The 22,025-nt window shown below is 31.7% G+C and overlaps 3 protein-coding genes across 3 annotated transcripts; 1 reads left to right on the forward strand and 2 right to left on the reverse strand.

Moving 5' to 3' along the window:
* Positions 1–397: 397 nt before the first annotated feature.
* LOC114370423 lies at positions 398–7,730 on the reverse strand. Its single transcript, XM_028327770.1, has 10 exons — positions 7,382–7,730; positions 4,371–7,167; positions 3,984–4,289; positions 3,822–3,908; positions 2,361–2,513; positions 1,948–2,111; positions 1,712–1,859; positions 1,255–1,377; positions 1,040–1,127; positions 398–745 (listed from the first exon to the last, which is right to left on the reverse strand). Exons 2-10 carry the CDS (start codon positions 6,648–6,650, stop codon positions 558–560), a joined length of 3,537 nt encoding a protein of 1,178 aa, XP_028183571.1. The 5' UTR covers positions 6,651–7,167; positions 7,382–7,730; the 3' UTR covers positions 398–557.
* A 2,088-nt stretch (positions 7,731–9,818) lies between these two features.
* LOC114370544 lies at positions 9,819–16,302 on the forward strand. Its single transcript, XM_028327926.1, has 7 exons — positions 9,819–9,949; positions 10,043–10,141; positions 10,774–10,896; positions 11,011–11,100; positions 12,459–12,608; positions 13,134–14,716; positions 15,059–16,302. Exons 1-7 carry the CDS (start codon positions 9,887–9,889, stop codon positions 15,984–15,986), a joined length of 3,036 nt encoding a protein of 1,011 aa, XP_028183727.1. The 5' UTR covers positions 9,819–9,886; the 3' UTR covers positions 15,987–16,302.
* A 2,022-nt stretch (positions 16,303–18,324) lies between these two features.
* Positions 18,325–19,402, reverse strand: LOC114369366 (probable glutathione S-transferase). The gene is made up of 2 exons (XM_028326585.1): positions 19,068–19,402; positions 18,325–18,846 (listed from the first exon to the last, which is right to left on the reverse strand). Exons 1-2 carry the CDS (start codon positions 19,377–19,379, stop codon positions 18,487–18,489), a joined length of 672 nt encoding a protein of 223 aa, XP_028182386.1. The 5' UTR covers positions 19,380–19,402; the 3' UTR covers positions 18,325–18,486.
* Positions 19,403–22,025: the final 2,623 nt, after the last annotated feature.

Raw genomic sequence — 22,025 nt, forward strand, 5'->3', positions numbered from 1 at the left:
ACTAATAGCAAATGAATTTCTCAGCTTTAACCTAAAATAAAAAAGGATACTCGTACACAAAGGGTTGATACCAAAGAAAATATAAAGAAAAGTCTTAATTGTTAAATTTACCTCCAAATCTTTATTATTTTATAAATTTTACCACTCAAATTTTATTTTTGTGAATTTTATTCCCAAACTTTCATGATTTTTGATTCTACGATCCATTTTTTTTTTTACTAATTTTGCCATCCAACCTTCAATAATTCATATATTTTATCATTTAATTTTTTTTTGTGTATTTTATTATCGAGCTGTTACAAAACAACATAGTTTTTTTATCTTTAACTTTTTTTTGACATGTTAAAATTAAAAACTTGAATGATAAAAATTATAAAATTTAAACTTAGGTGGTAAATTTTTTAATTAAACCTAAATAAAAAGGATTTTACTCATTTTCAGCTTATGCCTTTAACACCACGGTTTCTGTACAAACAATGCTAGCCAACTTGAACAATTGTTTTCATCTTTCTTTTGTATTTGCATACATTAATTTACAAGAAAAAAAAATGTAAGTTTCATCGTCTAGCAATGTTATGTCTCTTTTTGGGCACTGAATCTGACATGTTGCGAAGTCTATTTTTAATATCTGTGAAGGTTGGCCTGGCTGCAGGATCAGGACTCCAGCACTCTTCCATCAGCTTTTTCCACTCGGAATCACATCGTTTTGGAATCGGAGGCCTGAGCGTATTATTGACAATACCACCTTCATTAAATAATTAGAAAGTAAACAAACTCATCGTTAGAATTCAAACAAAGATTTGTTGCAAGCAATCTTCTGTTGAGTGGTGATAAGAATAAATACAATGCTTCAATGATGAAGCAGTAATGCACTATGCTCATGATAATTTGGAACATATTATCACACCTATGCTAAAAATGCAAGCAATATGTTTATTAATGCTAAACTGCAAAATACACTACAATTGCTTGTAATAAGTGACTTCCACACGAATCATGACAGAAACGATATCCAGAGGTTTTAGTAACAAAACCTTACCTATGATAGCCCCGCAGTGCATGTTAGCATATGGTTCTTCCCCTGTCAACATTTCCCACATTGCAATGCCAAATGAGAAAATATCAACCTACAAGAGTCATGAATAGACAGACACTCAATATTACATTCTCCAAGACAGTGCTTGCTCTGTCCACATGCGAGTGCCTGGTAAAAATCAAAGTAAACAAGACAGAAAGACAGATGAAGTTCCTAACCTTCTCAGATACCCTACAACTGTTACCATCTAGTAATTCAGGCGCCATCCATGGAAGGGTTCCTCTGACACCACCGGAAACAAGTGTGTTGCGTTTAATTCTGGATAGGCCAAAATCTCCAACCTAGAGAACAGACATCCGCCAAGGATGTTATTCCAATAATTTTTCTTTCAACAAACTTACTAGAGGGAAAATGAAGGATATAGAGAAAATACAGATCACTAAACAGATATAGAAAACGAGAAAAGGTAATAACTAGTATGGAAGTTGGATAACAACTAGGATTAAATTTGTAACTTGGGAAAACTTACTTTAACAAGTAATATAAAGCAATGAAATGATTCCAATAGTTGTGAACTTCTGTTTTTATTTATCATTACAACAAATGTTTAGGAGAATAACTTGTTTAAAACCTCACAAGTCAGAAAAAAGAGTTATTGTTTCTGCTGCAAAATACCTTACATACAGGTCGCTCAGGATCGCCCAGATTGACAAGTAAATTATCACACTTCAAATCAAAATGAACAATATTTTTCAAATGCAAATATTCCATCCCAAAGGCTGCATCAATTGCAATCAGGAGCCTTTTCCGGCGGTCAAGCACTCTGCACAAAGTATAGTAGAGTAAGAGTGATAAATTGCAGGTCTATTTTACAATTAGCATTGGCAAGTTAGATACGTAAGTTAGCTTACTTATCCTTCTTCATGAGAACATTCCTCAGTGATCCATGCAACATGTATTCGGTTACTGTTGCCAATGTTCCACCTGGGTCATCTGGAACTACCCCATAAAATGCCACCACATTTGGATGGTGAAGAGTTGACAGAATCTGTGCCTCTCTCCAAAAATCTTTAGTCTGCAGAAACAGATGAAAAAAGCATACAGCTGAGAAACATTATCAAACAAGAGATTTTTATGTAAATATATGTTAATGGCCGGTAAAAATGAGATTTTCCAAATCAATGAAATCAAATTCCTCATTTACCATGGAAGTACTTTTCCATGTATAATTTTATACAGGCAATTGTATCAACATAAATTCGAGAGGTAAACTAAATAAATGATACTAGCAAATTCAACTAGCTTATAATTTATGGGGACCTACCAACCGCTCTTGCTCCGACAATCTACCAGAGAAACAGCTACTTTTTATTCTCTTAATTGCAACATCTGTTCCCCTCCACTTTCCGTGATAAACAGTTCCAAATGTTCCAGATCCTAACTCTTGCAATTCTTCAAGATCATCATTCTCAATATTCTGCATTTTTACAAAAGAAGCACTAGATTAAACGCAGATACAAGTGGGTTCTAATCTGCCTTCTTCTAATCCTATTAAAACAGCTTCAAGAAGAGTAGTGTAAAAAAGAAAAAAGAAACAAAAGAAAGAAGATAACAACTGGAGGAAAGATTGCATTACAGTAGGAATTAGGCCTATCTGAATTTTCTCATTTGCTAATACTGCCATTAATCCTCAAGTGATTAACAGCAATATAATTTATAACTATGTTGTCTGATGATTCTATTTTGCAGTATAAAATGTTCATGAAAATATAATTTGTTCACACACAAACACACAGTAATATAATGATATTGATAAGGTCAGACAGTTTCAGGGTTTTAATGTATTATCCTCTCATTCAGTTTGGCCACTAGTCTCAAAAGGGTCAACAAACTTTTTGAGCCAGGCCAATTTTTTTTTATTTTTTTTAATGTAAGCAAACACAGCTCCACTTATCAGGCAAATCGGCCTTGCTCAGTTCAAGCCAGCTACCACTTTTTAAGACCAAGACAGGCATTTTTGCAAGACTTAGAAAGCAAACAGCGCACGACCGCACCATTTCATGATAGAAAAGGTTGGGCCAATTTTAACCTTATGAAAACACAATTCACCAACAAAATTTCAAGATAAATGAGGTTGGCCAGGCTCAATTCAGGCAATGGGCAACCTCCTTTCCAGTGCAAGGCATTTTTTAAAGCCTCAGGAAACACAATCCAGCCAAAAAGTTAAACAGGTTGGTCCATTAAGTGAATATTATTTTACACCTCTATATGAAAAGACAGTTTGGCTCAAATTATGACAACAAACTATTTCTGGTAAACCAGTTTTCTCAAGATTAAGAAAATACAGAATCCACATAAGTTTTATTCTGGCTAAGCACACCTGGCCCTCCCCAATTCAGTACAACCACCCTTCTGAGAACTGTTTATTTTGTTAAGATTAGGGAAACATCTCCCCCCGCCTCCGTAAACACAAAAAGAAAAGGTGTATCGAGGCTAAACAGGCAAGCCCGACATTGTTAGCATCAGAATTCCTAGGAGAAACAAAACAATAGCTTTGAAAAAAACTATCTATCCTGGAACACAATAGACCGTTGGTCAGGACTCAAATATCTAAACATCATATTTGTGAAATTCAACTTTGACGATAAAATTTAGAGTGTAGGGCATTTATCACCACCCCGGTGTTGAAAAATTACTCAGCAAACCATTCCAAGCATTCATGATAATACTGAAGATACAAATAGTAACATTCATCTATGTACTATACCAAACTGCAAAGGTTCACCTGTAAACCATAAATTTCAGCCTCAGTTTCAGCAGTTGCTCTATCACCATTAGGCTTATTGAAGTTTCCACTATCAGATTCTGCATGCTATAAGAACCTCATGTCAATTATATAATCAGTTATCACAAACCATAAACAGCAACTTGATGTGCAGATTCTCACCTTACTTTCAGATTCTGGATTATCACATTCTATCCCTTCCTTTTCAGGAGATGTAGGTTCAACATCAGCCTCTTCATCTACATTTGAGACAACTTTTAAGCACGACTGGATACCTGAAGAATTATAATCCCTTGGTCCCTTGACAACAGCCACTGGTTCTGCCACAGGCTTGTGGACACAAAATTCATTGATATACTCAGAACACTGATTCTTAATGACTGTGTTATGTTCCTTTTGGTGCAGGTAGTATGCAGGATCTTCAACAGGGATAACAACCTCTCTTAAGGAAGAACACATGTCCATATACTGAATTGAAATATGCAAATACTGTGATTATTATATGCAAGCTTGCAGTTGATTTGACGAATTCAAAAGAGATATACATACTGAGATAGGTAGTATGGACCCTCTGTCAGTTTGGGACTCAAAAGAGCAAGGAAGAAGTGGTTGACCGTCTTTTGTCTCCGGCATAGCATATTGGTGAACCATCGATGAGTATTGGCTCCTCCTGGAAAACTCAGAAGCAGTTCTGTCTAATGGTTTCCCCCTCAGGTTTCTTGTGGATTCTAAAGAGATAAATGATGCAGTAGATAAATTGCATTCACTGCTTTGGAAATCTGGTGAAGATGAGCAAACACCATGTGAGCTATAAATGTACTGTAAATGTTTTAAATCTATGGCATTGTCTTGTGACATAGCTCCAGCATTTTCATCAAAAAAATCATTGCTTTTATCTGCAAGTTGCAAGATATCTTTACCAATTTCTGACACATTAAAACTATCAGTCTTTCCAAAAATGGGCAAATTTTGATACTTTGCCAGGTGTTCTTTCCTATCGATCATCTCTCCAGGCTGTATCGAACATTCTTCTAAAGAACTTGAATTTTTCAGTGATGGCAAATTGTCTCTCTCTACACTGAGGGGAAATTGCAAGTGAACTTTATAGTTCTCATCATTCTCCTTAAGAGTTGAGTCAGAATGCGCATGCAACATTCTGTACCAAGATCCCTCTCTAACATCAGAATCTGAGAATAAACTCGATGACTCATGAGGACGAGAGACAACCTTGTTAAAATGGTATGAACCTTCATTGTTGACTAAAGGTCTCTCGAAGATCATATCAGTTAGACTACATGCCGCAGAAGAGACAAACTCATTGCTACTGTTGTTCCGTCTGTGAAGGTGAAGATTCTCACCAGGCTTCCTGATCAGGTCAGGCTCCACTATATATTGGTTATTAGGATGGTAATTCACACATGTAGGCCCTTGAGCAAGATTGTTATGGTGTGCAACTGGATCAACATAATTGGCATTTTCTACAAACAAAGAATTGTTGCATGGAACTTTTTCCATAACAAAGGGAGTAATGCTTTCATTAATAGCATGATATGGTTTATCCTTAAATAGCTGTACATTAGAAATTTTGGGATCTTTAGGCTGTACACAAGTGGGAGATAAAGGAGACATTTGACTGAATGACTTGCCTGCTAGGACTGGAAAGAATTGAGTACCAGGTTTTGAGAGTATGCCTACCAAATTTGGAGAATTTGGGGTGCAATCCTTCATCTCTGAAGCAAATGCAGATGTGGATGAGTCTCTATAGAAATGTGGACTGTTGTAATCAGAGGTATTTCCAAACTGATTGGCATGGCTTGCCAAACTCAGCCCATTGGAATTCTTCCTTGGACTTGGATCCAGCAAACCATTAACAGCAACAACATAATGATAATCTGCATCACTTGGCTGATTGACTCTTGCTTCATTGGAACTTGGACTCTCGCATTCATTTGAAGGTATGAGAAAATTCCTAAGCCGTTGAGAGCCTCCAGCTCTTTCAAGCTCTTCACACTCCTCAATCATATGATGAAGATCCTCATTGGAACAAACAGATATAAGAGCATCAAGATCTTCTCCAGGAAGCTGGTACTTGATAATGTGAGTTTGACTGCAAATAGCAGAAGTCTTCCTCATAAGTTCCTCCCATGTGATGTTCTTCCTGATGGATATTATCCGTGTCTCTCCACCCACATATCTGAGCTTCCCGTCATTTGGTCTTGGTAGTATTCTACCTCCAAAGCTACACAGAAACTTTATCTTCTTATAGAAAGAACCTTCTGAGAATACTGATCCATAAGGATGGCAATGAGGAGACTCAACGACATAAACAGATGGAGCATTTGGTCCCGAATTAACTTGATCACAACCATTTCCCTCGGAAAATTTACCGGATAGTTGTCTAGAAAATTTACCTGATGCTTGTCTGAAACCGCCGTGTTCACACTGGTATCTGCTCAAATTATTAGGATAAGCCCTGCCGTCAACTTCAACAGCATATCCTCTGACTGAAGCAATCTCAGACAAATCTGAGTTACTATCAGATTCTGTTCTCCTTAGCCCAAGAACATGCTTTAGATCCTCATAAACCAGTTGATAATTATTTTCTTTAATATTAAAGTCCAACCTGTTTGGCATATGCTGGTCTGCATTAGTAACGACAGGAAATCTCCTTAAGGCAACCCGATCACGTAAGAACTCGGCAGAAAATTCTTCACCCGTCTGTAGACATATATTGTCTGAATCATCATCAGAAGAGATTCTGTCGCTTAAACCAACACTCACCGTATCTATATATTGCTTGCCTGAAATGCCAGGATCCTCATTGCTCATGGTGGATGATCATATAGTTAGCTTCATATAAACAGTTTTTGCACTAGAGCATTGAATTCTCCACATCTAACCACGTTTAACCAGTGCTAGTTTTTGTCCTGTTGAAAATTACCCATTCAAGACACAAAGTCAAAAAGATAAATCCTCTATTCTTTCACTTCTAAGCCAAATTTCCAGGTAACAACCTATCCAACACAAAGAGTTTCCAAACCTTAAACAGCGTACAATTTTTCATACATCATCCACCCGTCTTAATTACCATATTCTGAAGGTGACATAATTACTAAATCCCTCTAAAAAAGCAATTAAAATCAGCAGAGAAACTTGTATAATTATGATGGAGAACCAACAAATATCCTGGGAATTCTACACAATCCCTTCATTAACAATCATAAGAGGAATATGAATGTTCACCACCACCATTGATATCACTATGATCACATAATATTTCTTGTATAGATGGTCCTAGAAAGGAACCTGCACCCTAGTTCCATGAAGGAACTTAAGAATTCCAACCCTGCAATAATAGGCACATGAACAGCCAAATACAAAGTAAGCAAGGAGGAATCAAAGGAAACACATTTTCAGCAAATTAAGAACCTTTTTTTTTCTTTTCAAATTAAACCAAAAGAAACAAAAGTGTTGCATGCTGCAGAATTATAATAAAAAACTGGACCCTTTGGTCTAAAACTAAACACAAAACCAATGATTTTTTTTTCTAAAATGGATACCTTTTTGTTTGCCCATGCATTGGAATTTGAGGTTTGAAGATTGTTGAATTGGGAATGCAAGGTTTTGGGGGAGGGTTGGAGGAACCCAAAAGAGAGAAATGGGAGTTGAAGTTTGGTTTTTGTTGAGAGGGAAGAGAAAGCTTGTTTGTTGTTTGTGAGGCGGGAGAATGAGAGAGAGAAAGAGGAAAAAACGTTCCATGAGGCTCGGAGTTTCCAACGAAGATGTGGGAGAACAATTGTATTTGCTTAAAATGGCGCAGTAAGGATTTGGACAGTATGAAAACGAGGTTCTTCCAACTTCCATCTCAAAACATTCCTAAATCTTTCCACGACCTTTGCCTAGGCCACATCATCGTGTTGTTTTACATGGGGGAACTTCATCCAAGGGTCTTAAATATTTTTTTTAGTTGATACTTGCTCCTTAACTCGTTCCTGTATATAAAATTCAGCTATCTAATTTATCAATATTAAAAAAAATATATTAATTTAATTGATAATAATAATTTTTTTTCTTAAATTTATAACTTTTTCTAAAAAATATAATTATTATTATTAATATTTCTTTTTTTTTAATAATTTATCCATATATTCTCTTTCTTTTTTAATGATAATTATTTCTAGTTTAAGAATAATTAATAAAAAAACATTACAAGTATATTCTTATAAAAATAAAGATTGAATTGTAATTTTGGTCTCTTAGTTTTTTAATTATAACATTTGGTCTCCATGAACATGATTTTAGTTTCCTTGATTGTTAATTATAATATTTGGTCCTCTAATTTTATGAATTTGCGATTTAATCCCTTGATAAATTTTTAACTAATAACTTTTTTTAATAAAAGATTATTAATCATAACATGTTATTTTTTTGATAGAATCACATGCAATAGTAAAGGTAGAAGGAGTGCTTGCATAGAAGAAGAAAAATACAATATTGTGAAAAAATTATGATAGTAAATTTTTTATTCAATTTTTTAAGAATTAATGGTTTTGATTAATTTGTAATTAACTTGATAATTCAATTAATTAATTTTTTTTGTTATTAATCTATTTTGAGGATAAAAATTATCATTTTATAAGACTAAAAAAACCAAATGTTATAATTAAAATTTAACAAAATCAAAATCATGAATTTAAGAAATTATGGACCAAAATTATAATTTACTCAAAAATTAATTAATATTGTTTCAAACTTGGATCTTATAACTAGAAAATAAAGAAGTATTTTTTTATACATAAGAAAAAAAATAATATTTGTTTATGAATCTCTTTAAAAATTTTGCTATATTTTTTTTATCCATCTCCCTCTCTCTCTATATATATTTGTTAGGTATAAACATCTACAAATTGATTCTAAGATCTCACCAACTCATCTCAACTACAATTCGATAGTTTGAATTAGATTATCAAATTTAGTTAGAAGTCATCTTGTATAACTTGATTATAGTGAGATTAAGTATAAGCAGCTGAGTTCTAGAATCGATTAACTCAACCCAACCTAATCTACATCTAATGCATTTTTTAATCTATATCTAATATTAATAATAATAATTTTATAACTTAACTTATTTATTAGTGTCTATGGTATAGACACCCATCCGCAGGGAACATGTATTACATTATGTTTTTATTATTTAATCTGTATTGATCTTGTAGACCATAGAATCTTAAAGATACTTAAAAATTCAAATTATATATGCTTTCTTCTATCTTAAATATAAGCAACAACAAAAATTAAACTTAAATATAAATAAATTTTAATTATATTTGTCCTATTTAATGATATTATCCAAAAAATATTCATCAATTAATTGTGATTTTTAGTTGAGTTATTTTAATTTTTCATATCAACTTCTAATAAAAATTATTTTAGGAAAAATTTTATTTTTAAATCTAATTAATAAAATTAATTGACATTAACAAACTTATTAATTATTTCTCTTATATTTACGTATGGAGTAATAATTCTTTGGATGAGATTCTATGTGATTATAAACTCTTTAATTTTTGTTTTTTAAAAAATAAACTATTTAATATAATAATTTATTTTCCGCTTTAAATTTTCTTTTTGTTTTTTTGACATTTTCAATAAGTGAGATTCTCATTTTTCTTTTATTTTTAATTTTAGCCATGGAATGTTGTCTTCTATTTAATCCTTTGTAGCATTATATTTATTTGGACCATTTTTTTTCCATAACATAATAATATTTTAATTGGTTGACCTAACACTTAACATTGTTAGATGGAATAAATGTGATTTTTTTTTTGTACAGAGAAGTGTGATTTGAATTTACTTTTTGCCTTTTAATTTATTTATTTTTAATTCAATTTAATCCTCCACTTAAAATTCAAAAAGGACCCGGAGCAAGGGCAGGAAAGGAAAACCGGAAACGAAAAATAATCGCTCGCATTGGCGGGAAAACCAGGAACCAAAAAACAAAACACAGTCGAAAATGGATATATGCAAAACGGAAAAAGAGAAGAGAAAGAGAGAGTGCGTGTAAAATGGCGGAAGGGAGCTCCAGCACAGATATTCAGAGAGTACTCGCAGCCATTAAATCCTCCGAGGCAAGCTTCTTCTTCTTCTCTCTATCGTTTCTGTTTCTATTTGTAAACTTCACTTCATCAATGTGGTCTCAGATTTTAGGGTTTTATGTACAGATTGTGGAGGATCGCGTTGAGTTGTTTAACGATCTTCGACGCATAGAATTGAAGAACGTGTCCGAGTCCGACTATGGTTCCGTCATTAACTGCCTCGTAGTATCCTTGTTTGCTTTCTTTCAAATCTCCGTACAGATGCATGTTAATTCAAAACTCTGCAAAACTCCGTTATATCTTTCCAATCAATCACTTGTAGCATACTTACTTGTTAGATGCATTATTGGTTTTTTTTAATTATTATTAATGATTATGATTTCATTAGTGTTTGTGCTTGAAATTATAAGATTCATGGCAATTCAAGCAATATATAGGCCTAAGATTATTTTTTATTTAAATTCAAGAATAAGTAAGAGCTCGATTACCTGATAATGAAACTTCATAACCATAGGCCCTGCTTGCAGACGTTTTTCTATAAGTGCTTGTAGAAGAAGAAATTAAGGAGTTAAAAATGAATTAAACTTCTTCCATTAGTTAAATTCAACTTATACACTTAATTTTTATAAAAGTACTTTCATCTAACTTTTTCAAAAGTTGAGGTGCATGAGTTGATTTTAACTTATGGAAGAAGCTCAATCCATTCTACCTTATGTTCTTCCACTATAAGTGTTTATGGAGAAGTTTATTCAAATAGGACATGAGCTATGATCTTACTTGTATGCTACTATTATGGAACTCTATTACTTGTCTGCTTCCTTGTTTCCACCTTAACTACTAGTTTGATCTTTTGGGAGAACTTCACATGTTTGGATGTGACCCAGTGCATGCTAAATAGAAGCATTATACAAGTGGCTTTGAGCTATATGGATTTTAACCCATCCAGTTGCTTACCACAATTTCTCACTCTTGGAGTCAGGGTATCTCTACTCGTCTCGTGTTTTTACTTTCTCTTTATCCATATACATATCCCTTTACATTTTCACATGTCCTAATTTTGTATGTCTTTTCTTATAACACAATCTCATTATCAGGCCTGTGTCTGGTGTGACAAGCATCTAAAGATGAGTCTTTTGTCATCCGAAGATTCTCAGGAAGATGAACATAGCTCTGTATTTTACCAGGTAAGAGTTCTTTGTCATAGACTGAACTCAAATAATAATTGAAAAGGTATTTTACTTTACAATAGAAAAAAAGGGTTTCTTGGTTGGTTGTATATATTATTATATTTTTAATAGTTTTTCTTGATCGTTTTGTATATTTTTCCCTTGATTAATAATTTGGAATTGATCTCTCCTTTACTAGCAGTAAAAGTAACTCTTGCAGATAATAGAATATATTTATTTCCCCAACACCAGGAAAAGTAGATATTTAAGAGATGCCTTTGCTGGACAAATATGACTGAATGCAAGTTTCCTTTGATCAATAAAGGGAAAGAAGAGATAATATTTGTATTATGTTTCTCTTGTTATTTTTTTTTATGATTCTTTATGATCATGCAATATTGCAATTTGCTCAAAGAGGATTACTTATTTGAAATAACATTGGACAATGAAGGACAACAGAAAAACAGTAAGAGGAAAAATTAAGTAGTCTCAATGTTGAATCACTACTCACTGGTTGTCATTATTGATGAAATATTTATAAGTGAGCTTACAATTACATGTGCTGATTTGTAAACCTGAACCACCAATTGACTTGCAAGTTGCAACTGACAATTAGGAAAATAAGTTATGGCCCCTGCAAGCTATGGTTTGTGAAACCCATCCTAATGTAGCTAATTCTGTCTATTAAATTTGAGTATATTATAAAACTCAAAATGACACAAATTGGCTAAGAAAAAAAAGAAAATAGCAATGGAGCAAAGATGCACAATAGGCCAATACCTCAACGTTGTTTTATAGAAAATACAAGTGAAACACTAAATTTCATCCCAAATCAGCTGCTTTGCCAAAGAAATCTCCTTGGTCCTTAAAGATCATTGCTACTCTACTTTAGACAAATTCATTGATAATACTCCAAGTACTCAAAACCTAAGATGCTTCCTTTTAGTAATATCCCAGGAGACAATGAAATGCACTGTGACTGATGTGGGATGAAGAACTGCACATTGCTGTTACTGTTAACTTATTTATGGCATTAGCATCTCAATTTGACAGAGTCAAAAGTAGGGAACAAAGGACCTCCTAAAGCACCAAAAAAACACAGAAGATAGAAAAGCAAACCATTAGCAAAAGTCCAAGAAGATAGAAACATGAAAATATTTGATATGTTTTCCTGATAAAAGCTTTTACTGACAAGCTTATTTATGGCAATGTCATTGATTGAGATTTCAATTTGACAGAGTCAAAAGTAGGGAACATACAAGTCTTTTGATTTGTAAAGCTCTTGGAGGAATTGCTTGATTTTCAGTCTTCTTGAAACATTCATTTGATAATTTTCTTAGTGACATCAATTTTTATTATGTTGTCATGTTGTGTAGCTTCTTGTGGAGATCCTAAGGTTTTCTGCATCAACATTTTCAACTTTGTTGAAATTCACTGATTTTGGTGACAAGGAATTGATGGACACTGTTGAAATCTTCATTTTAGAAGCATTAAATCTGACTAAAGATTCTATATCAGAGGCTAAGGTAACATGTTTCTCTCTGTACCACACTTGACAATGTGGGAACAGTTTATATTTGTTTTTCGTTTTAATTAAATGATTTGGGATTTAGTTTTGATCTATTGCCAGTTATTATTTTCTTTCAACCTTATTATTACTTAATCATGCATTTCCACATTATTAAAGGAGAGTGACTTTGACAACTGCTTAAAAATTCAACCTCATACCCGTCAACACATGATTGAGTTGTAGCATTAAAAGACTTCTCTGATTGTTGATCAAAATTGAACTCAATAGTTTATCAGTCCTTTGGCATGCCTTTGAAATTTTGATCCCTGTGAGACATTCTGTTTCAATAAAGTCCTTGAATGGTTAAATATATTATTTCTATATTCTTATTTCAGTGATACTCTATGGTAGTGAATGTTGGGTACTAAAGTGCTAGTAAGAGCAAAAACAATGTTGCAGAGATGATATTTCTTGTATTCATATTTACACTGCAAAATTTTCTATCTGTTTCTAAGCATAGTTATTTTCTGCTATTAAGCAGAAAATTCAATCATTTGGATCAGAAATATTGAAGGTTGCACACGTGGTCATTGATGCCGTGGTAAAATTATGCAAGGTGCGTTCTGAATTAATAAACCAGGAGGTAGGTGATGAAAAATGGTTGAGGCTTGACAAGCCTGCTATTGTTGACCATGTTATCAACATAACAAAATGTGCAATAGAAAAGCTGTCTCAGATTGGTGTCCTTGCTGCAAATGATGGTGGCAACTCAGTCAATATTCTTAATGTCTCCTGGAAAGGAATTGTTTCTTTGCTTCAAATTGGTGGTGGGCATTTTACAGAAGTTGACGTAGCAAATATAGTGTTAACATTGCTTGCATTGATAACGGAGCCTTTGAAATGTGCTGCCCAGGCTTGGTCTTCCTCACTGAATGAAGCCATTTCTGTAACTGAAGCTAAAAGGATCTTTGTGCCTGTGAAATTTTACCTAATTAATGCTGTTAAAATATGCTCACTGTATCCTCATCAGGCCTATACAGTGTACAAGGAAATTACAGAGTGTGTTCTCAAGATCACATGTTTTTGGATTTTTGTAAGTAATGAAAACCTTCTGAAATGTGCATCTGTGGTAATTACCGAACTACTGGAGGAAACAACATTGAATTTGCTTTTGTCTTTGCTAAATTCTTATAAACTGAAACTGGAACAGAAGCTTGAGGTGCTAGAATGGTTGTTCACTAATAAAGGGGATTCTCATTCTGGCCTTGATTGTCCAACCTTAAGTGATTGTAACCTTGCATGGGTTAATGATATCTTTTGCAATAGTTATGAAAGTATGAGCAGAGCAAAAATACTAATACTTGGTCGAGTTGTATTGTTTATTAACTTCTTCAGATATTCTCTTGGGCTCGATGGAGATATGAAAATAGCAATAACTCAGAAGCTTTATTGGTTTTTGGATGTTTTAGTTGAGGAAGATGTCTATTCTCATATACTTGTTTTGCAATTTCCTTTATTGTATGGATCTGGAAAAACAGCAGAACTGGTGAGGCAACCTATGTTTACTTCCCTCTTGCAAGCATTCAAAACCTTCATGATTGTGATCTGTTCAAGTACAGCTTGGGAGGAGTTGGAGTCTTTCTTACTAGAGAATTTCTTTCATCCTCACTTTCTATGCTGGGAGATTGTGATGGAATGCTGGTGCTTTATGCTGCGATATGCTGAAACACAAATGGCAAACAACATCCTTAGCAAACTATGTTCATTACTTAAGCTGTTGGCATCCTCATACTCAGTTTTTGTGCCTTATTCTTCCTTCAGAAAGTTGGCAAGATCAATATGCATGCTTTTAACCAATGGTGCACAATCAATGGTTAACGAGGTGTACATGTCTCTTGTTGGTGATGGGAAATCACAGTTGTCATCAATTTTTTGTTTGGCTTTGTTCATGGAAGGTTTTCCTTTTGATTTACTGACAGATGAATTGAGAAAGACTTCCATTCAAAGAATTATATCTGATTATTTTGACTTCATAGACAACTTTGATGAAGCGTCATTGGTGGCATGCTCCTCTGGCTTGTTTGGTGTTCCAGTTTTTATTCTTTCTGCTTCTTTGCAATCACTGTAAGTATTTCTGGTTTGTTACATTCCATCCATTTTTGGATTATTATAAGTCAAAATGAAATATTTAAAGTAGTCTTCATACAGCACATACAGGCATGTACACTGGAATTTTTATTAGTTCTGTATAGTTTGTTATGTCTTTATATCAAAGACTCCTTAAATCTTGGAAGCAAAAGTCAGATTTGAGTTTGATCTCTCACATGCACGTTTCAACCTGATCTGAATGTGACGGACTTGATTTTGCTTCAGTTCAATTTTCAACCTATCTTCTTCTATCCTTTCACTGAACCTGAATATTATGTTGGTCCCAGCTTTAAGACTTGTGTTCCCATTTTCCTGCAGCCAGGATGGACTATCTCATATTGATGAAAGGGCCCGGAAGTTTTTGGTTGCAATTTCTTCTAATTACAAAAGTACTGTAGACAAAGTAATCAAGGACCGTTATCTTCAGCTTTTCAGTGAAACTCTAGGGATCATCTCATATTTTAAAAAACTGTATACCTCAAATGATATTGAACAAGTCATCATGGAGATTCAAAATATCTTTTTGTCTGAGCCTCCAGCCCTTTTGGACAAATGCAAACCACATTTGGCCCAATTCCTTGCAGGACTTGTTCACATGGAAATTTCAGAAAGTGATGATGATGCAAAGAGCTGTGCTGTGTGGGAATTATATCACTTGCTCCTGAAAGAGCGGCACTGGGCACTCAGTCACTTGGCAATAACTGCATTTGGATATTTTGCTTCTCGTACTAGGTGCAATAAGCTATGGAGATTTGTTCCAGAAGATGCAGCGCTTTCATATGATATAGTTTCAGGAGTGGAGTCAGATCAGCAAAGATTTATGGTTGAGTTTGGAAAATTTCTTAAAAAGGAGATAGCTCTTCTTACACTTGCACCAATCCCTGAACAGCTTGAGCTGCTTGGGAGAGAAGGTTTTGTGTTGAAACAGATGGTCCAAAAGATTTCAGCAATTGCTAAAGAGAGAGAGAAATGTGAGGTCATGGAAGTTGATCACAAGAGCCAATCACATAAAAAGAGGAAACTTCCTGATGGAATTAACAGAGGAGTGGAATTGCTGAAAAATGGTTTAAAAATTATTGGTGACGGTCTATCCCAGTGGCAGCTTAATGATTTTGATACCACTGAACTGCATGTAAAATATTTGACTCAATTTTCTCAACTTGAAGACGTAATTACTCACTTTGAGGAATTGACCGGGAGCGGTGAGGTATGTTCATCTTCTATGCAGAGTAATTCTCGAGCTTGATTATTGATTGATGCATGTTTTGTTGTAAAGAAATCTTTGCCTTCTGTATAAATCTAAAGTGGCAGATCATCTTCAGTAAAATTTAGTTCCTCCTTACCCTTACTAATCTTGTATTGTAGTGATTTAGCATTATGTAGCATTCAAGTACGAAATCTGTCTTACGTCAAGACAGTGTTACTTTTTTTTTTTTTACTAGAAGACTGTTACTTATGTACCGTAGCAATGTCTTCACTTTAAATGATGTTATTTTTCTTTTTGCCCCCCTTAACTTTATTTTACTTAAAAAGAAAAATGATTGATATTCATATACATTCTATTTTTGGGTGTAGGAGGCGAAAAGTGAGATAAAAAGAAAGGAAAAGAAAAAGTGAAAGATGAGATAAATAATGTGAACAGAAAAATGAGGTGATAATATTGTGGAGGAGTATGAATAATAAAGTAATTTGAAAAACTGCTGAAAAATTTATTTTCTGTACCGAACCCAAGCACTTATCCTATCCTAGTACAAGCAAAGTTAAAAATTGTAGAAAACATATCTGGATAATGATTCTTTAATGTAAAGAAGAAAAAAAAGGTCACTGTATGTGCTTAATTTTTTAGAGGATATTTTGTCTTTATAGCGAAAAATTAAATTTGTTCAAAGGATGATAATCAAATTCTATTAAAAAAAATTAAAGCATTAGAGTTAAAAAGCATAGCTATTGTGTATATAATCTAACATAATTGTTTAGAAGATTTTCTAACTTCTGTACATACATTGTATAGTATTGTAAATGTAATTTCATCTGCCTTTGACTCTTTGTGGAAAAGTTAGACTTTGGGTTATATTTAAAATTCCATAAGGTGATGGATCATTGCGTGAATCCAGGTCGTATGTGCTTGCATAGTTGTATACCTAACTACTGATTATTTTATATGTCCATCCTACATTTCATAATAGTTTCTTAAATTAAAATTGTTTCTTAAAAAATAATAGTTTCTTAAATTAGATTGTTTTGTTTTTTCCCTTAATTTAAAGTTGCAAATATTTACTATAGTGGTGCAAATACAAGTCAGTCAACTAATTCAATTGCGAGCAGCAACCTATTCGATAATTGGAAGTTTGATTTAATATTAAGTACAGTCATCTTATATTATGTGTGTATTAAATTAGGATTTTAAAATGATAATTTCAGTATAATTTTTTTTATTTTAAAGATTGTGGAAAGATATTATGAGTTATTAGTTTTTTTATAAGACTTTTATAATAATTTAGATTTTAATACATTTATATCATAAGAATTTAAAGTATTTAAAAAGAGCTTATATATATTTATAAGATTCAAAAGAATTATGTGAATTTTAAAAACACATTTAAAATTATAATAATTGATAAAAAAGTAATAAAAAATAATGAAATTTGAATTAAAAAAAGTAAAATTAATATAATTTTTTTAATCTTTTAATAACTAAATTATTTCTAACTTTAGGTCTTACAGTAATCCTTTTTACAATAATATCTACTCATTCTCATTTTTAGATTTGAACAATAAATATAAAATTATAGGTTGATTTTTTAATTTTTTTTCTTCAATTAATATAATTATTTCATGATAAATCTAATAACATGTTTAAATGAAATGTAATAATAAGTCTATACTAGAAGGGAGTGATCAAGGTGAAAAATTTGTAAGAGGATTATTAAGTTAGGAGAATGATAAAATTAAGGGTGATAATTATGAAAATATTAAGTCAATCATGTGATGAACATAATTAGTATAAGACAAACATGATTAACATTAATAGATAAGATAAATATTAATTTAGTTTAGAAAGCAAACAAAAAAGTGTAAAAGGGAGGAGTATATTTGACCTTTTTTGGTTTAAAAAAATAAAAAAACATATATGACACATACATTCAGAAGAATAAGAATATTAATGTTGACGGTTATTCATTCAGTATCTCTTTCAATTAGTCAATATCACTTTTGCATTAGGTATTGAATTGAGAAAAATACATTGTGATGAGGAAAAAGAAAATCTAGTAATCATAAGACAGAAAATAGTCTAACAAAATCGTAAGGGTTTGAGTCAGATTATTTGATAGATATTTTATACTAAAAAATCAAATAAAATTCATCGAAATCTATCTTAAAAAATAATCTATTTAAATTTGTATATTTTTAAATATCAATTTTTTAAGCTATAAAAAATATTAATTAAATACTAACGGATTTAGTTATATTCTTTAAAAAATTCTATAAATCTTAATTAAATATGATAAAGCTTATTTATATTATTTAAAAATCCTAAAAAAATATTACAAGAAATTCTTTTATAAAAAAATTCTTTTAAAATCTTTCTAAAATTCTAATCCAGTACATCCCATTAAACTTTTATTGCTTTCACAGATATGTCAAGACATCCTAATAATGGAGTGGAAACTAAAGAAACACGCATAACAAAACGATTCAGACAGATACAAAGTGATTCATACTTGATCTCATATAAGATTACTTTCTTAGGTACATGCCAAACGTTTTTCTCTAATAAACTTAGCAAAAGCCACCATTTTCTCATGGTCTGGGAGGTTTTCTTTAATAACTGCAACATCCTTGAAATTATTATACCATGAATGCAAGTGAGGGAATTTCTCATCTTCCAGGACCTTCGCGTCAAGAATATCTTCTGCAACCACAAGAATTTTGAATATGGACCCAAAAGCTATGTCCATAATGTTAATAATGTCTCCCCCAAAAAATTTCTTCTGATCACCAAAACACTGATTCTCAACAACCCTGAGATGCTCCCATATCTTCTCTATGCTCTTTTCTCGCTCTTCATCATTATTGCTAAGGAAGAATGCAATAACTGCAGAAAACTTCAAAAGTTGACCCCAAATATTATTATCACTTGGATCAAAATAGGAAATGTTGCAGCATATAAAGTAATTAATGAGAAAATATAAGATGGTATGCTAAGTTAATTATTGCCAAAGTTCAGATAAATTTAATATTAATTGTATAAATGCAGGTGCTCTTGATCAAGATCAAAGGCTAGAAACTTTAAGTAGTACTACATGATTAAGTTTTTAAAAATTACCATGTCATCATCAGCATATTTAACCCAAAACCTTGCCAGAGCTCTCTCGTAGGGATCAGCAGGAAGTAATGAATTATGTGACCAAATCTCATCAATGTATTCAACAATAAGCATGGACTCACATAAGGGTTTTCCATTATGGACAAGCACTGGAGTTTTCTTGTATACTGGGTTGTATTCAAGAAGTTGAAGACTCTTATTGTAGCGGTCTTCTTCTATGTTTTGATATGGTATATCCTTTAACTTTAAGGTCCATACCACCCTCAAAGTGTAGGGACTATACCAAAATCCATGAAGCTTCACCTCTGCCATCCTGACTTATTTTTCCTAATCCAACACTAACCTGTTTATATAGTGATCCATCTTGTTTTTTGTTCATCCTTGGGGTTTTCTTCTAGCACAAGTTTGGAAATAAAATAAACTATTAATTGCTAACAAAAGTTTGAACAAAAATATGTCGTGACTCGTGACAATGATTGAATTAAGAAAATGTTTAGGTTTATCCTTAATTTTTTTAAAGCAAGTTAAAATTTAGCCTTGGTGACGAAATATTTGATTTATTTGAAGACTGACATTCTGCTGCTTCTTCTTTTTCTGAGGTTGGCGTAATTGCTTACATCACAAACTAATAAATATGACTTTTATCATTTGAATATTAAACAATTATTCCATATTTGTGAAAATTATTTTCTTTTGATAATAATCGTGAAATCAACTTTTTATTCTCTTTCTTTTTTACTTTTATCTGTTAATTAAAATAAAAAATCAAATAAACAAATCAAAATGAAAGTCCAACCTTGTTTTCTTTAGCTCAGTTAAAAAAACAATTCTAATGAAAAGGTAATTCAAAAAAATTTTTTTTTTTGTTATTTTAAAAAAGTTAGCCAATAAAGTTTTTTTTCACCTCTTCTTTTTTCTCAAATTATCAAGTATTATAAAAATTATTCCATCATCATCCCGTGTCGTTCATACAATTTTCTTAAAAAAATATTCATATAGTTTTAAAGTTACTTAAGTTTTTCCCCCCACTTATTTTAGTCTCTCTTTATTTTTCTTTTAAAAATTGTGCAATGCACGGGTGTCACCATTAATTTTATAAATAACAGTTGCCAAAACAAAAACCAACATCTTGTAATGCTTCTTAAAAGTAATGATCTCGTCCGAATTTTCAAAGCCATTACATAACAACTTATTGGGTTTGTTGGGTACTTAATTTAACCCTCCCTTTTGTACCATGCCTAATCAATGACCTATCTATTCTATTCTATTAATTAAACATATATGAAAAGAATAGGCTAACAAAAATACGTTTCTGCCTTTGACACGTGTCCTCCTTAGTTGACAAAGTAGGAATTTACTATTAAGTGACGTACAAGACTAAAACGCGTAGCCAAATTTTTTGACTCGGAAAGGATAAACGAAAGAAGTTGGGGCAATGAAATTTGTTTTGCAGTTTCCTACCTAAAGAGAGATGGGTGTGGACGTATAGTTCGGCCTTATAAGGAGTGACGCTATAATAAGGAGTCACTAATAGCAATCACAATTCACATGCCTACTACGTTTTTTTAATTTCTTTTAAATGTAGGGATTAGTTTTTTTTAAGTTTAAATATATTTTTTAAAATTTGATAATTATTTTTTTTGTTTCTTCAAAAATTAGTCATTCAAATTTTTAAAAAGTTATTTTTAATATATAAAAGAGTATATATAAAAGTAGGCTAGCAAAAACACCAATTTAAATATATAAAAGAATATAGTTTGTTGAAATCTTTTAATATCATGAGACCTTCTAGTATCATGTGATGAATTCCTTGTTCAAACCTATTGACAAAATATAGTAATAGATTCAACATTTTTTGTTTTATTAATCAATCATAAACATTTTTTTAGTATAATTTATAAAATAATTATTATAGAAATAATTAATTTCTCATATATAATAATTTTAATTAAATATAAATATAATTTGTGCACATATATTTCATTAAAATATAGTTGTAGAGGGAAAAATTATCAAGTTTATAAGTTATTTTCCTTCATTTTGAAAGACTATATAAATATTAAAAAAAATTATAATTTGCTAGGCTTGCTAGGACATCCTAACACCATTAGACCTTCTAATACCATAGGATAATGTCCTATCCAAACATAGAGACCAAATACAATAATAGATACATCAGTTTTAGTAGTATGGTTTTTTTTATAAGAAAGTTAATTCAAAAGTTTAAATTATGTAAAAGTTTATATATCATTACTTAATAATTTATAAACATATTATTCATTTATTAAATTATAGTTGTAGAGGATTAAATTATTAAAGTTTATAAGTCATTTTTCATACTTTTTTTAAATCAATAAAATGTTGGTCCAATTATATGACTTTATGATAATTGCAAAATTTGAATTAATTGATAGTCAATTTTGACTAAGAATGATTACAATTTTTGTACTTTATTGTTATTTTTAATGAAATAATAAAGAAATTAATATATTTGCACTTATTGATTAATATAAGTGCTTTGGAGGAAAACTAATGCAAAAATTAAAAGAAAAAGCCTTTGAAATTTTTTTGGAAGAATTTGACCCCTTACTTAGTGCGCAATCCAGGTTTAGCGCAAAGAAGATTCACGAAAAATATGAATGTCTATTAGTATATGCAATGACATCAAATTACAAATTATAATAAAAGTTTGTTGATTTTTTTAAATCACTCAATTATTTTTTATTGACTGATCATTTAAAAAATCACAACCTTAAAAAAATCATTCCAAAAGAGGTGAATATTTTTTACAAATTAAAAGTATCATTGTAATTACAATTTTTCCTAAAAATTATTCATGGATCTAATTTAACTATAATATTTTACAATAAACATTTTTTTTACTTAAACCTTCAATCAAGCATGAGAGTGTAAAATAAATTATTTATAGTTTATAAAACGAGTATTCTTTTTTCTTTT

The sequence above is a fragment of the Glycine soja genome, chromosome 10 (assembly GCF_004193775.1).
Source record: "Glycine soja cultivar W05 chromosome 10, ASM419377v2, whole genome shotgun sequence".
Taxonomy (NCBI): Eukaryota; Viridiplantae; Streptophyta; class Magnoliopsida; order Fabales; family Fabaceae; genus Glycine; species Glycine soja.

Bases quoted from the DNA above. Each gene is read 5' to 3' on its own strand.
- LOC114370423 (XM_028327770.1), bottom strand. From the start codon at position 6,650: ATGAGCAATGAGGATCCTGGCATTTCAGGCAAGCAATATATAGATACG. The intron at 1,860-1,947 runs GTAAGCTAACTT...TACTTTGTGCAG, and splicing joins GTTCTCATGAAGAAGGATAA to AGTGCTTGACCGCCGGAAAA. The intron at 746-1,039 runs GTAAGGTTTTGT...TATTTAATGAAG, and splicing joins GCACTGCGGGGCTATCATAG to GTGGTATTGTCAATAATACG.
- LOC114370544 (XM_028327926.1), top strand. From the start codon at position 9,887: ATGGCGGAAGGGAGCTCCAGCACAGATATTCAGAGAGTACTCGCAGCC. The intron at 10,142-10,773 runs GTATCCTTGTTT...ATCTTTTGGGAG, and splicing joins CCGTCATTAACTGCCTCGTA to AACTTCACATGTTTGGATGT. The intron at 10,897-11,010 runs GTATCTCTACTC...TCTCATTATCAG, and splicing joins TTCTCACTCTTGGAGTCAGG to GCCTGTGTCTGGTGTGACAA.
- LOC114369366 (XM_028326585.1), bottom strand. From the start codon at position 19,379: ATGGCAGAGGTGAAGCTTCATGGATTTTGGTATAGTCCCTACACTTTG. The intron at 18,847-19,067 runs GTAATTTTTAAA...CAACTTTTGAAG, and splicing joins AATATGCTGATGATGACATG to TTTTCTGCAGTTATTGCATT.